This window comes from Pelecanus crispus, chromosome 12, assembly GCF_030463565.1.
Source record: "Pelecanus crispus isolate bPelCri1 chromosome 12, bPelCri1.pri, whole genome shotgun sequence".
NCBI lineage: Eukaryota > Metazoa > Chordata > Aves > Pelecaniformes > Pelecanidae > Pelecanus > Pelecanus crispus.
The window spans coordinates 3,978,346-3,994,395 of record NC_134654.1 but is presented as its reverse complement, the minus strand read 5'-3'; the positions used below and the strand labels follow the sequence as shown (position 1 = coordinate 3,994,395).

General features: G+C 42.9%; 1 protein-coding gene across 4 annotated transcripts in view; it reads left to right on the top strand.

Annotated features, from left to right (window-relative positions):
* Window positions 1-162: 162 nt before the first annotated feature.
* Window positions 163-16,050, top strand: part of VMP1 (vacuole membrane protein 1) — a 69,483-nt gene continuing 53,595 nt past the window's right edge. Inside the window, exons 1-5 of one of the 4 annotated variants that reach the window (XM_075719954.1) lie at window positions 163-187; window positions 4,528-4,656; window positions 8,973-9,074; window positions 11,445-11,580; window positions 13,987-14,077. In XM_075719954.1, the coding sequence (XP_075576069.1) occupies window positions 8,999-9,074; window positions 11,445-11,580; window positions 13,987-14,077 (303 nt within the window). In that variant the 5' untranslated portion in view covers window positions 163-187; window positions 4,528-4,656; window positions 8,973-8,998. Of the gene's footprint in view, window positions 188-1,078; window positions 1,190-4,527; window positions 4,657-8,972; window positions 9,075-10,995; window positions 11,369-11,444; window positions 11,581-13,986; window positions 14,078-15,361; window positions 15,382-16,050 lie in introns of those variants that run through there. The other 3 variants (XM_075719956.1, XM_075719957.1, XM_075719958.1) reach the window with 3 other exon arrangements.

Genomic DNA, 16,050 nt, shown 5'->3' with positions numbered 1-16,050 from the left:
GCCGCGCTGTCGCCCGGAGGTGACGCCAGCAGCGCGGGGCAAGGAGGAGCGCCGGCCGCGGCTCGCGGCAGGGAGTGCGGCGCGCAGGAAGTGACGCGCCCCGGTGGGCGGGGAAAGAGGCGGGGTTGGCCCCGCCCCTACTTCCGGGTTGGCCCGGGCCCAGCGGGAGCCACCGGCGCGGAGCGTGGTGAGTGCGGCGCCGCGGGCCGGGGCTCGGCTCGGCCGCCGCAGGGGCTTCACCGGCGGGCGGGGGTCCCCGCCGCCGCCCCCTCAGCGGCACCTGCCCCGCTTCCCCCATCCCGCCCCCTCAGCACCGACCTCGGGGCCGCTCCCCTCACGGCCGCCCCGGCCCGGGGTCGCGCCCCGCCGCCCCCGCCCCCGTCTCCATGGTGACAGCGCGCGCCCCGAGGCGGGAGGTCCGGCCCCGGGGCCCCGGGGGGAGGCTGTGGGGGGGGGGCGGGAGGTCCGGCTCCGGGGGGGCGGCTTCGGGGGGGCGGGACAGCCGGCAGCGGGTGGGGTGGGCGGCGGCCCGGGGCACCGTGGCCCAGCGGCGGCCCACGCGGCGTTGTGCAAGTCCGGGGCCGGGTGGGGTGAGGGGAAAGGCCCGGCCCGGCCCGGGCGGGAGAGCTGGCGGCTTGGGGGGGTGGGGGTAGCGGGGAGGTGACCGCAGGCTGAGCGTTGGGAGGGCGGGAGGGGGAAGAGCCGTCCCCAGGCCTTTGGAAGCGCGGGAGGAAGCTCGCCGCCGCCGGGCAGGGCGATGGCTGTGCTGCTGCTAATCCATCCCCCGTCCCGCCGGAGACCTGCTCTGCTCGGGACGCCTCACGTCACCCTGGACAAAATCCCAGAAACTGTAGGAGAGGATCGCCCTGCTTTGGCCCAAGGGACGATGCCTGATGACACAGGGAGAAATTCATCCTTCTCGCTGCGATGAGTTGGATACTGATGGTCTTTGTCTGCTTCTCCAGTAGGAATGTGTTGTGCTTTCCTAGCTGGGCTGCTCACTGCGTCCTCTGCATCATGGCAACTGCCCTCCTTCCTAGAGCCTGTGACTTGTCTCACGGACTTGGGTGGTTAGGCCCAAACCCGTGAAGACTCTTAATGTCTCCTGTCTGTTGGCGGCACTTAAGCACCTAGATGTGTTTGTCCGGTTTTTAGTTCTCTGGCCAATGTCACCTAGTGATTACAGAAGGTAATCAAGGAGTGAGATTCCTGTTTTGTTCCAGTTTTGCCTTTTAGATGCCTGACAAGTCATGTAGGTGACCTGAGGGAAGGGGTAATAAGTTTTTTTTTGATAGTGGCCCTTTATCTATAAAGTGCTGTGAATCCAGGTTATCCGCTTCGTACTGCACATCTGACATTTCTTCAGGGTTCTCTCCTGTCCTTGTTTTCTCTGCTATGTGCTTACCAACAAGTGGGTATCCTGGTTTAGTTAATGTTATTAATATGGGTTGAGCACTCTGAGGTGGAGAGAGTGTGATATTACTCTTTTATGCCTTGGAGCATATGAATTTTGTTTGAGTGGTGGCTTTTGGGACTGTTTTACTGTTAGGACTTCAGCTCTTCTAAGGTTGTTTCACCCCAGTTCCTGCCAGATGAGTCGATTGGGGGTTCTCATGCTTTATACCATCTTATGATAGCATGTATAAGCTCTTCTTAATGCATTAATTTACCTATCGAAATGGGCTTCAATATGTCAGTCCTCTTTCTTTCTGTCCATTATTTCTGCAGCATGGGATGGACTTTTCTTTACTCCTTATTGGTCATAAGTGGTAGTTGTAATGATTGCTGTGTCCCATGTTTTCAGGTGAGAGTTTGAAAAAACGTGTCTCCAGTTGTGCAATGGGAGGTGAGCACTACTTGTTAATTTGAGCTAAGCTTCTTGTCCTACTTAACAGCTGAAATCAATGGTACTCGTAATTTCTGTGGGAAAGGACAGGAGGAGACTTAGCAGTGTTTAAGCGGGTAGTAGCAATGAGGAAGGTGAGTGTACTGGAAGCACGCCTCTTAGCTGGAATGTCTGCACTATTTCCACCTTCAAGCTTTTTTCCTGTGGTTGTCTTTGAATGTCTTTTGAATGTCAGAACTGTTTCTGACTACACCTCGTGAATTCCTCTCCTTAGAATGTTCTGTGTAATTAGTGTGTATTTTGAGATCTACTCTTATTTCTTAACAAGCTTTGGTTTTAAAACAAAAAACTATTGCTCCTGACGTATAGTAAGAGTAGGCCAGTCTTTCCGGTATAATGGTGATGGGAAATATATTATTATCTGAAGGTTAGAACTTTAACTTCTGTTACTTGTGGAGAAGTGTGAGTTGGATGGACTTTGCCATTCCATGAGAACAAAGAACATGGCCTTGAAGCTGTTGCAACACTCAGTTTTTGTATTCTATAGCACGTTGGGGCAGCACGTTGCTGGTTTGGGTGCTGCACTCACCAGGTGGACCTGCGAGGCAGGCAGTTTTTCGGTGTATTTCAGACTTCTTAAAAGAAGATTCTTCTCTCTTACAAGGCTCAGAATTAGCTTCTGTGATTCACCTTGTATGGGCAGTGTGTTCTCATTGAACGGCCAAGGCAGCCGTAGTGTAACCCAAACTGGTTCCAGTCAGAAACTGTTAACGTCTACGAAAAGCAGAAGTTGTCATCTCAGGAGCATGTTTCAGCTACTGTTTTCTGTGGGGTTTGTTAGGTACTTCTGTTCATTCCCTTTCATCTCTGCTGTACGTCCTGTTGGGGAAGAAGCACTCCAGATATAAAGGCTGGGCAGGCTCGAGCATCTTCTTGTGGGGAAACTGTCTCCCGGCGCTGACAAGAGAGGATAAAGGCAAAGTTCCTACCAAATCTGCCCTCTCCACCAGCTGCTGGAGGTGGCGATTCTTAAGGCTGCATTTATACTCTTATTTTTCTAACTCTTCATTCTTTCCTAGTCAAATTGTAGCAGGCCGTCTTTTGTGCAGGATGTGTTCTCATCTTGTGACAGTTCCTGTGACCTTTCTTTCCCCTGTGCCTTTTGGAAGCACAGGGATGCTGACGGCGGAGAGCTTGACTGCTGCCTTCTGAAGGCAGAATGCAGCCTGAGGGCTGTGAGACAAACATCTTGGCAGATAGTATGTGCATGGATTTCTGAATAGCCCTCTGGAACTGAGGATGTGAAAGATACTGTGTCTGCTTAGTCACCTGAATATTAAATTACGGTCTTTTTTCCAACATTGTGTGGCCCCTCTCTCCAAAGCCTTTCTCTCTGCTTGTATCAGTCGTTCCAAGTCATCCGTTTTGCTGAAAGGGCTGCTTGGGCGTATGTGACGTGCCCTCCCCGGGAGGTACGTTACTGTGGCACTGATCAGTGCTGTGGTAGTACTTGTTACTGAACCCCTGTTTGAGAGAGGGCGTGAAGTACAGTGTATTATAATGCTGCCTCATTGAAAATCTGGATATAGTTGAGCTGGGCGCTTGGGAAACTGAAGTTAGCATAGCAGCACAGCGGTAACACCAAGGAGGTCTCCTGTGATCTCCTCAGGTCACCCTCAGCAGCCTATTTCACCCTCTCCGATAACCTTGAAGTGGTTTTCTCAGCAGCTAGTTGAGCGTTGCCCCCGTCAGCGGAGGAGCAGTCTCGTTCTGCAAGCTGTGATCTGCACCCCAGGCTTGCTGCCTCCTGCCAGCATAAGGAGCACAGAACTCATCTGTGATCTGCATTGTAGCATGAGATGCTACACGGATAATGTTCACGTTCCCAGTTATTTCAATTTCCTTTCTTTTATTTAATTTTTTTTTTAAAGTTTCAGCAGGAGATCATTGCAAAGACCCAAACAACCTGAATTTTGTCTCTCCTACCATCTTCCATGCCTTTTCATCTATATATTAAGTAGTGACTCTACAGTATTATTGTAGCACCTGATTCTACTGCTGGATCTACACAGACAACCATCAGTATTCATGTTTCACCTGAGAAAATCCACCAGGAAGAACAGTTTAATATATGTGGCCTTAACGGCAGGGACAGAACTTCCAGTAACCTCAAAAGAAAATGCACAGCATCCCTGAAACTCATATTACAAGAATATTAAATCATTCTTTCCTAAAAGATGTCCCAAAGTCTTTTTGGAAAAGTGGAAATTTTAACTCTGAATTGTAAAATGACTTTTTTGAAACGGTATTTGGCTAGGAATTGGAAAATAGGTCTGGTGTACAGAGGCATAACCCACAAAGTGGAAACCTGTGGTCTTTAACTGAATTACGTTTCCTTTGAGGGATTAAACTATTTTAGTTAGAAAAACATTTTTAGTATGGGAATAAAGCACTCATATCAAAGTAACCCATTATAGCTAAGTCTGTGGAGATTTTGAACGTCTTTCAGATGTGTCCTAATTTATTTTAATTGAATGCTTCCCATGAGTGTTAAAGGACTGGAAAAAATGAAGCAGTTAGTTTTTCTATTTTCTGTCATCTTTAGGAAAGTTATTAACCTTCAAGTTAGGGACTGTGTCAGTTTTGTATCACATGATGAACAGTATTGTCGTACTCTGCAGGGACAGAAGGTTTGGAAGAGCAGTCGCTTTGGTCTTGAATGTCTACAGAGCTGAGGACGTAGTTGTCTGTTCCACTGGCTTCAAATACAGAAGTAGTGAAGAGTGACATAGTTGTACGGAGCTGAAAGGGTACGTAACGTTTCACTTCAAGACTGATCTCATCCTTTACCTAAATGTGTTCATGTGCCAGGCAGTCTTTGACTTTTGAGGGAAGGCGCTCTCCAAACTGTTACTTTGCCAAGAAACTGCTAACTTATTCCCTGTGTAAACTGTTGCCTATGTAGAGCATTTGATGACTGAAACAAAACGGTATTACAGGTGTGTAACGCTGTCTATTTTAGTGCAATTACTTATTCACCTGTTTTTTTAGTCTGGTTTTTTAATCTTTTGTTCTCTTTATTGTAAGTGGAGAACAGTGATGTAGATAAAGAAGAAGGAGCGGTTATCAGAAAAGTTGAGGAGAAAGAAGGAGCAGGGTGCCGGCAGGATTGGAGCATGTGGGTTAAAATGCAAGAAATGACAAAAGACTGAAAACGGTGTGTTGCTAAAGTTGCTGGGAGAAAGCATCAGCAAAACGGTCGAAGCTATAAATCTAGTTCTAGCAGCTGCGTGACAAGTAACTTTGGAGATGAGAGTCAGGGTTCCAGGGTCTCCTTAAGTAAGAAGTGGTAAGAATTAGTGATTCAAACAATGTCTGGGAAAGCGGTGATATTATTAAAATAGTTCAACAGCTTGTTGTTCCAGCACATTGGAAAGGAGTCCTCAAAAAAAATCCTTAATACAGAACGCGAGTCCCCATTCCGCTCCTCCAAGTGAGAGTGCAAGCACCCAGCTGCCTCGTCTTAAACTGTTTCCTTTTACGTAAGCTCACCCAACACATGGGTGCTTCAGCAGCCTCCCCAGAGCTTCAGGAAGATGAGACTTTTGTCTTTTTCTTGGATTACGGAGCGCAGAGATTGCAGTGCCTAATTTTGTTCTGTTCTCATGCTCTAATAGCTTGTTATGCTTTGTCTCACTTAGGCTGTGAAGTGCCAGTCACAGTTACCATAAGCCCTTTTTGTTGACCAATTTACATTTTGTCTAGCAATAATTGCCTTTTTATACTTAATGCTATGGATTGCACTAAAGCTGAATAGTGTATTGTGGGCTATTTGTTCAGCCCCACAAAGAAGTTCTTGTGTGAGCGCAGCTCTAACAAATGATCTAAGCGACTCTGATACAAAAACTGTTCAAAGTTGTTTTTCTCACTCTTTTAAATAGTTTATTTTTATGCTTGCTGGTAACTGCTCAATGTATTAGGCAAATTTATTTTTAGGTATGGACTCTGTCTTTTTCAGCATTCATAAGAAGTGAAGTTCTGTTTAGCAGATGGAATTTAATTTCCTGTGGTGAGCTATCATGCATTTGGTGTAGACTTGAGAATGGGGACTCAGTTAATGAAGGGTAACTCCATTTTGGGTCAGTCTCCCACTCCGATTAATTTCCATGGGGAGACATTAGTACAGGACTAGTGATTCTAATAGCCGTCAAACAGAGCAACGGATCAGAATGCTGAGCTTTCTGGATGCACATCCTCCAGTTCCTTAGGCGAAGATGCTTTAAGTGTAATTAGACTTTGGTAAACCAAGGATTTTTTTTTTTCTGAAACCAGTAAGGGTTTGGTTTCTGAATTTCAGCCTGTTCGGACTCGCCATGTGATAGGTATCAAATCTCTTAGTCCGCTGTGTTCTTAAATACAAGTTTTGAGAGCTTTTCTGCAGAATTGTTGAACTTTAACACCTTCTTAACAAGTATTTGCTCCTCAGAAGTGTGCAAGGGAATTATTTATCTGCTTTGCTGTAAACGTTGACTTGTGTACTTGAGGTAGCGTTGCGCAAAGCTAATCCCAGATTAGTGCCTTTCCAAGCAGGCAGGGTAAAACTGGCTCTCTTAGTTGAGCTTGTAAAAGCTGTAATATGTACGTAACGATGTACCTGGGATCCCTAGAGATTGGTGATTTTTATGTGCCAGTAAGATGTTTAACGGATTGCAGTGGAATTCAGTTCACGGAGAGGGAGTGTTGTACACAGCCTAGATTTTAGCATTAAACGTGGAGAGCAGTTTCTATTACAGTAAAATAACTTTCTTGAAGTGTAATTAAGCTGAGCAGAGACCAAACCAATTGAGACTTCAATTTTGAAGGCTGGATGTGCACAAGGAAAAAAGATGAGTTTCAAAATCAGGAACATGTGGCTTCCACTTAAGTTTTTGTTTGTTTGTTTGTTTGTTTTAATGTTTGTTGTATTTAAACCAACAAAATGCGACTGAAGTTCCCTAAACCAGAACTTTTTTTTTTTTTTTTTTAGTGTGACTGCGTGCAGAACAGCTCTGATGGCTTTTGCTTCCTAAGCAGCTTTCTGTGAACATCAGGCTTTCTAATTATGGATGCCCAATTTAACTATTCCCCTTTGCGATTTGAGCTTTGTGTGTGTAAATGTGTGCGTGTATATATATAAGCTTATATTGTATATGTATATAAATACGTGTTTATATATATAAAAAAATAAGAGCACTACAAGCAAGTGCAGTAAGTAGAAACAGAATGCTCCACCATCCATAGGGACTTACTGTCCTAATGAAATCAGGAGATGGCTAAACATTTGATCCTTGTATCACCGTAGCAACTGGCCAGTTATCGTCCATTAAGTCCTGGTGTAACTCCCCTGACTTCCAGAGTGTCAGGCTGCTATAAAACTGATCTGAGGAGAGAACGAGGTTCACATTTCTCTGGTGCTTGACTAGCAGATCAGAGCAAACCTTTGGTTGCAAGCGACTGCAGAATGATGCTGTAGAGCTCTTACTGCAGCAGGTCAGTCCTCTGTTGACCTTGGCTGACTATGGAGCCCTTCAGCATTTTGCAGAAACAAACTTTTGCAAGGCTGGCTGTTTTATTAATCTTCTTGGTGGTTTGGGTATTCTTGGGCCCAAGTTTCAAAGAATAAAAACTAACATGCAAGAGATTAGTTTTTGCTAGCTTGTTTAACTAAACAGATTTCTATTTCTGTGCATTTCATTTCAGGAAGGTGCTGGAGGAAGGACTCCTTCCCAAGACCTTGATGCTTTTGACTATTGGGTTTTAAGCAAAACCCCTTTAACAATGACATTCTAGCTAGCAATTTTATCTGTATTACAAGTAATGCACAAGCCTTGTACCTGTTTAGAACATCTGTCTAAAACTGACTTGTGAAACCCTGGAAATATTAAACAAATACAGTATCTGAAATCTTTTAACGTTTTATTAAAAAAATTGGCAAAATTATTGCAGTCTGAATCAAAGGGGCAATCTCACTCCTGTTTACCAAACCTGAGTTACTGCTTGGCTCTTAAGCCTACAATAAATCAAAGGGGAAGTATTTTTTTCTGTAAAACTTTAATTTCCTTCACTAGACAGTTTTATATAACCTGTCATTTAATATTGTGCTGCTTTTCTTTCCAACAAAAGCAGCATGTCAAAAACTGTAAATCATGTTTGCTTACAGGGAGAAATGTAATGCAAATAAGATGCTTTAGCTTTGTGGGACTCTTTCCAAAATAAAATTCCAGAAACTGTTTTAAGATTCAAGGGAGGATTTTTAAAGCAAGGAGTCTGACTGGCTACTTTCTTTGTGTTTGATTGCATAAGAATTGTCAGCTTTTCAGTTTGTTTTGTTTTGTTTTTTTAAAAATGAAGCTCTTGCAACATTCTGATTTATGCTGGCTTCCAATTATTGTGCTATTTACTGTCCTGGATAAGGAAAACCACAGCTGTTCTTTTGCACTTTTTAAGGCTGATCTCACTGGAGAGAGGCTAAACTAGCAGACAGAATGTGCACTTTTCAAAAAAGCTTTCCATCAGAGAGCTCTTTTCCACTGAAGAGTTTACCTTTTCTGGTTACAGATATTAGACTGTGCAAAACATAAGATGCAGTTCTGTATCTTCGTTACTATATTGAGGGCTATTTTTTTTTTTAGGCTGTGAGGTTTTTTTGAGGTCTACTTGCATACTCACTATCTGGAAGCTTAGTGCCAGAATAGATGCTTTCTAATATGAGGATCAAATATTAAGCGCCTGTCTCTCAGGATTGAACTGAGGTTTGTGCGAAGGTCTGCTGCTTCTAGAGCCCAAACAGTGGGCTGATTAGTAGAAGGGATTGTTTAACAAGCTTTTGTTCAATTGTTAGAAGTGAGGGAGTTTTGTCATTTAAGTGAAAAATTTAGATTTATGTAGGTGAAAATGTTTTAATCTTTGTCATTGTGGGAATTGAATCACTTTCTCCGTTTTGATGGTGTAATGCAGGATAACCGTGATTGGGATTTGGAGAACTGCTGGATGTTTGCCTGTATCCTTTGACTACAGAGTAAATGAAGTCTTCATAATCAGAAATGGAGACATTACGCTTTTTTTTTTGTTTTTATTCTGCTATTAGATCCCCACACGTGACTGATCTATGAAATGGCAGAGAATGGAACAGATTGTGACCAGAGACGCATAGGAATGATCAAAGAACAGCACAATGGAAACTTTACAGGTAGGTGGAAAATGACTTAATGTTCTCAGGTGGTCAGCTTGGTGTGTAAAATGGCCAGCGCAATGCTCAGAAGGAATTTACATTGGTGCACTTTATGCCCAGATAATGCAAAGGGCCTCGATGCCTTGGAAACTTCAGTCATCTCTACATCTGAAATCTAGAGGATTTATGTATTGTAAAGCCGCAGAATAGTTTTATGCTGTGTATTTCCATGCAGTTTTCTCCTACGCTCTCTTCTCCCTCCAAAGTTGTTATTCTGTGGTTCATATGCGTGCGAGCCCAGTAAAGCTGACTTGGGTACCAACAGGGGCTGCACAGGACAGAGCTAGAAACCTAAACTATGTTGGCAAATACGTGGCTGTAGAAGTCAGGCTATACAGCCCCACCCTTTGGCACTGAAAAGTTAGTATTCGGTAACAAAAATCTGTTCTACTCTGGGAGAAATCCAGTTATTAGTCTCCCAGTTTCTAGCTTTTGTGTTGACATTTAGCCTCACTATAATTTATCAGTTTCAATGATAAATTACAAACAAAACAGTTAACTACTTCATCTCCTGCCTTGCCTCTGTTTTTCCTACGGGTGTGTCTCAAGTAGGCTTGGGTTAATGTTTAGGACTCATGAAAAATAACCTGAGAATGTTTCATGAAGAGCCTCGTGTCACTGAATTATCTGTGCTGTGTAGTAAAGCATAGAAACGATAATTATTTTAGTTTGTTTCCTGTCAGCTTTGAATGTGCAAATTCCATATTTAATTAACTTTTGTAACCAAGGGATTTCTCAAGTTGTATGCAGTCTTACACCATTGTCTTTTATGACCTTTACTAAAACCCAAGTCATAAAAACCAAGGTTGAAGCATTTTTATTAGACACATTAAGTGAAAAAATAGAGAATAGAAATTCTTGACGCAATGAATGTGGCAAGATGATTTGAAGAGGAACCGTATGTGTGTATGTATGGAGCAAATCAAAGCCTTTTACTTAAAGGCTTCAATCATTCTGTACTCCAAGGGAATGTGGATGTTATCCGGTATTTGCCATTGTAAAATTTCTCTTAGCATCAGTTGCTTTAGATGAACTTACAGCTAAAGAATACAAAATTAAATGGGCTATGTGACTAATGAGGTATGCAATTTCTATGTAAATATTAGCATCTGATAAGGCAGCATGTTTCAATTACTGGAATAAGACTGAAATAATACATCTTGAGTTACAATATGCTGGGGATTCAGATTAGATTTATATTTTACATGCAACAGCTTTTTACAAATTTAAAATTGATGAATATTATAGCAGTGCTTTAAATGTATGCAAACCAGAATACATGTTTTGACTTTGTGTAGTAAGTGATGTTTAAACAAGTTTGGTGTCTGTTTGGATACAAGAGCTATTTTTGGTTATTTTTTCCACTGTTTTGTGATATTATTTTTTTCTCTTATTTCAGAATTCATGTTCTTTAGAAGTTTAAAAATTATTACCGCTCATTAGCTCGACATCCTTTGAACGAGCCATTTCTCATCCAAGAAATAGCTGGGGGTTTTATTAACCTTGACTGTATCGTAAGCGCAAAATAACACATTTATTAGAAGAACCTTTCTTCTATACTTACAGTGACTGGTGTTACAGTAGTGTTGAGCTCTGCATTATATATATTTTTTTATATATAAAATATCTATGATTATATATATTTTTTTTAATATATATAAAACATAACCAAATCACTGCACTTCAAAGCAATGAAATGTACCATGTCAGTCCAGCGAAGGACTGGGGTATAAAAGCAGGTCCTTTTCATGGCAGTGCTTCCGGTCTGCTGGGCTCATTTTGGAGAAGCTGAACAGCGTGGCAAGGCTTACCACAGCCTGAGGATCCCGACTGGGAGGGTAGATGCTGTTACCCAGTTACGCGGTGACTGAAGTGTGTAAAGAGCACGTGTAATTCAATCTAGTTCGATTGGAGAAGTCTGAGGATAGCTTTGGAAGAGAACCAAATTGAAAAGTTCAAAGTGAAATGTGGTCTCTGTAGTGGGTGATAGAGTCGCATTTGACCTAATGTATTGGCTGCTTTGTAACTGGTAGTGCGGTACCTTGCATGAAGGCTACTAGATATGCCAGGCTTTCTGCACCCTGGGCCAAGTAGATTCTTGAATGGTTGTCAGCTACATGGAGGAAAAAAGCCACTTTATATCCTTTGCTGAGGTCACCTGATTTCTGATGTCCTTAGAGCAAATGCTTTGTGATGAGTGGAAAAGATGACTGGCAGCCCACATTACCTTCCTAACAAAGCCAAAAAAAAAAGTCAGTGTAGTTTTGGGTGGGATGGAATCTGAACTGTAACCTCTGCTTTTACATTTCTGTTGCTTTTCATTTGCAGATTCCTCTTTGTTGAGTGAACGGAAGCGAAGGGACCGAGAAGAGAGGTCGAATATTGTCCTGTGGAGACAACCGCTTGTTACCTTGCAGTATTTTTTCCTGGAAACTCTAATAAACTTGAAGGAATGGACCATAAAGTAAAGATAATTCTTTAACTTCTACTAAGCATTCTGGGGAAACCTATGCTTTGATTCAGTAGGTCATTCTGACATCTCGCTTTCCCTGATGATTCACAACTTTAAAATTCTTCTTTCAGAAAACGTATTTATTTTTTGTACCTTAAAGGTGGTTACTGGAACATACCACACTTCTAGCTGTGTACTCAGACCTTCTGCCTAAATTACATAAGTGTAAATACAGTAAGGTGTCAATGGAAGAAAATTGCAAACTTCCTTTCTGAAGAGTTGAATATTGCAATTTGAAGGAATGGGACAGTGTTTGGGGATCCTTAAGGAAGAGATATTGTACTTACGACTGCAGTGTTAAGTACTGATCTATTAATGTATGTGTCCTTATCGCTGAATGGTCTTCAAATAGCTCAGCTAGGGCAGGGTCCAGGATTACGTGGAACTTGCAGTGATGTTTATGATGCTGCGAAGAGGACTTTGCTTGTAAGCTATGTGGTCTCTTTCGCAGCAGGAAATGATTTATTAAAGTGCTTTCCCTAGGCATTATTTACACACTGGATAAAATGGGCTTTTACTCCAGCTAGAAAATTTGTGAGTAGCAGTGCTAACATCCCCTGCTAATGCTGAAATGCATAGCTATTTCTTAAGGCTCTAGGCTCGAGAGGGTTTGGAGTGCCAAAAGGCAAACATGAGTAAAATTGGCAGGTGAAAAAGGCAAGATTAGCAGCCGTCCTAGCGCTTGTGTTGATAACTGGAATCTCTTATGTTTGGGATTGTGTTTACAATCGTTTTCCCTGTCAGAAGATAGGATCCAGTATCACCTTGGGTGATCCTAGCTGTTGGACTGCTCCTTTGCAGAGTGAGCTGAGATTGGTGATAATGGGCTATGTTCATTGACCCTTCTGGGCTAGGTTTGAGGTGCTGACACATAAGATCCATTGAGAGAAACTTCTGTTTTCCATTTGGACCTTCTGAAATTATTTGTATGAAAAATAACAGGTTTGCATAGTGTAGTCTTTATCCCCTTTTACACTTCCTACTCCCTGTGCTCCCCCCCAAAAAAATCTAACCCTGAAACCTACTTATTTTAGTATGTGCAACTATCATTGGGAGTTGTTTCTTTGAGAACTGTTTTATCGGGTCTTATGTTAGCCATTTCTGACAACCTCCAAGCATTTATTTAAACCCAGCGGAAATAACATTTGCGGTCTTACTTAAGCTGACTATTACCTAGACATCAAATTCTGTTACAGATGGCACTTGCATCCTCTGTTGTGCAGCACATCTATGTTGTCTAGCACTAGCACGACAATCTCTTTACAGAAAATAACACTGACTATTATAAGCTATTAAGTGGAGACCTCAGATTGACTCTTAATGGTATCCTGTGTTCCACTTCAGTAAATTGCTATTTAAATGATGCCAATCACTTGAAAATCCAATTCTCATACTAATATAAGCAGCACAAATTATTTTAAAATTGAAGGAAAATTAGAGTGACTTTTCTCAGCTTGCTTAATATGAAACATTTGTGACTGTTCTCCTGTATTACATGTCTCGTATTTCTATCTTTTTCTGTCTAAATAGATAAGTTACGTTCATAGTTTGCTATTTCATGTCTCGGAGTTTTAAGTGATGCTAGCACTTGCTTTTTCATATCATTACGTGACAGTATAATAGTGTTTCCAAGAAAATAATAAATGTATTTGCTAATCTACTGTGTGTGGCCTCATACACATCAAGCAGAATGTGTATGTAAAACTAAACAGGCTCAAAAATAATTGGGTATCAAACTACGTAGGAAAACGCTTTTTTCCACTTACTGTAGTAGCTTCCTAATGCTTTACAACTAGCTAAAATGTATTTATTAAACTCTGAGCTGTTACAAGAGATACTAATTTTAATAGATGAGGGGAACCAAAGTAGTATAAAGATTTGTTCCTCTTCCTGTCACTGTGGTTCTACCCACCAGCACGCAGTTTGAAATTAGCACTTCTGTATTCCACCCACAGCTCATCCCTTGCCCAGGGCCAGTGTGGTGCCTGCTTTGCACTTCGCTTACCCGTGGATGATGTTGATGGCCCTGTGTTTGAGACTGTCTTGGCTGCAGAAGCTGAATATTTGTTTTCAGACTGTGTGTGTTTTCAGATGGTTACTTTGTTTTTCTTTATTTAGGAAAAAATATGCATGGCTGAACTTTGATCTCACTTGACAGTGAAGTAGAGATTTTTCCATAAAGAATAAAGGCTCCCCAGATATTTTCTTCAGAGGTTTATGCATTTATAATAGCAAACTTTTCAGCTGCCATTGTCCCCACTGACTACATCCACGCAGACTCAGTCTACAGGGATAACTAAGTTACTTTGAAATGCATGCTAAATTATGAAAACCCCTAATTGCCGTTTGTCTTTTAAGATTGTGGCATCGGCGAAGTATCTTGGTGTCTTTTTTACTGGTGCTTGCAGTGCTTACAGCTACGTATTACATTGAAGGAACACATCAACAGGTATGAGGTTTTCAAGTTACTTTCCTTAGTGACTAATAACTTCCTGTCCCTGTGCTAAAGTAGATGTACCGGGAATTGAATGGGGTCTTTATGAAATTGTAATGTATCTTTTGAACTCCTGCTCACTAAGGATACTTGTTTCTCATGTCATGACTCCTCTCTGTTCTGTGTGGATGAGTTGCACTTTAGAGATGCGAAACGATCAGCTATATCGTTTCATCTATTCTGTTGCATCTGTAGGTGTTCCACCTCTCATCCATTCCTGAATAAGCACACCTCTGATGCTGCAGCGCTCCTTCACATCTGCTGTTAACAAGCTTTTAATAGTGGTGTGAGCTCTTGAGATATAATGTTAAACTGAGTCATGGTGGAACTTCGTGGTTCCCAAGAAATGTTTCTTCTGCTATGGAAGGGTCTCCTGACCCCCATCCCATGCTAGGTTAGGCATATATTTAGACGTAAAATGGTTTCGTGGTTCAAATATCTTTCTGCGATGCTTCTTATGCCCCCATTGTTTTAAAATGGTTGTTCTAAAAACTTTTTTGTGCTTTGAGGTACATGAAGACTGATGCTTTTGCATCGCTTGAAGTGTAAGCCATTGCTTAAGCATAAGGTGATGGTGTTGTCTACACCTTTCCCTTCCCCATTTCTCCTTGAGTTTCAGACTTTCCCTGAAGGCAGACAGCCCTTTTAAACCCTGCAGAGCATTTCCTTGTGCAACTGAATCATCTTACCGCTCTGACTCTGAAATCAGCAGGTTCCCAGTTTCAGAGAACTTGCTTACATCCATACTGCTATGGTGTGTCACTGGCTGCCTGAAGGACACGCAGGTCTGGAACACGAGTCCTGGCTTCCCAGGACGGGTCTGGAAATGCAGTGAAATGAGTTGCTTCAGCTCATTGAGTTCTCGCTCACTCAGTCCCGATGCTTGAGACCTAAGCACTTGCACGCAGAGCAAGTCGGTAGATGGTAAATCGGTGGCCCCGTTCTTGATGGACAAATACCTGCTTCATTAAAAACTGCCCGGGTTGGTGGCCTTGGCATGATGGCCCGAGCGTGATGCACTGAACATTTGCCACTAGATGGCTCTTGCAAACTGGTGGTGAGGCGCACGGCCCCCGAGCTGCCTGCTGGGCCTGCACGGTGCCAAGGCTTGGCAGAGCCGTGCTGCTCCGGAGGTTTCCTTGAGCCTGCTGGGAACAAACCTGTGCCTCTGGGACTGGCGAGGGGAGCGTGACCTGCGGGGTCCAGCCAGTGCTTGGAGCTCTCCGTTCTGGGGGGGTCTCAGTCATGTGTGCCAGCAGGTATCTGTCCATCCCCCTTCCTCCAGAGCTTCTTCCCTAAAGTCCATGTCCTGCTAATGCTTCTATCTCTGTGTACCGTCAACGTGTACTTGAATATGAGCCGCTTTCTTTCCAAAGCATACTCAGAATAGTGAAGTACACTTGTGATTTTTCCCTTGCCGTTTTCAGGACTTTTTTTTACACCCTGGCAGGTTGAAGCCTGGTTAAGACTGGTAAACCTCATCTTGGTGCTGTTGGTCCATGGATGGTATAAAATGGCACCTCTTTTGGGGCGGTGGTACAGACAAGTTGATGGCCTGGCTCATCCTCCTAGTATTGCTGTCGTGGCAGTGAGAGGGAGATACTGCTTCCCGTTTCTCCTGTGTCCCCAACTGGATTTTTTACGTCCAGAATTTGCTGTGACTTTCTCGTATTGCCTCACTTATCTGTGCAACACACAACCAACATCTTAATCCTTTGTTAAAAATAACAAACCTGCTTACTCACTGGTCCAAGATAAAACATTCAACAGACTAACTGAGGGTGCAGCTAAATCTATTCCTTTATTTAATCTGTTCAGGCAATTTGCTGAGCTGTCTGCTCGCTGCTTGGGCTCCAGTAGACGCTGTCTGGGGCTTGCTGCTCACTGCTCGCACCTAGTATGCCTGTTCTGGATTTCAACCCCCTACT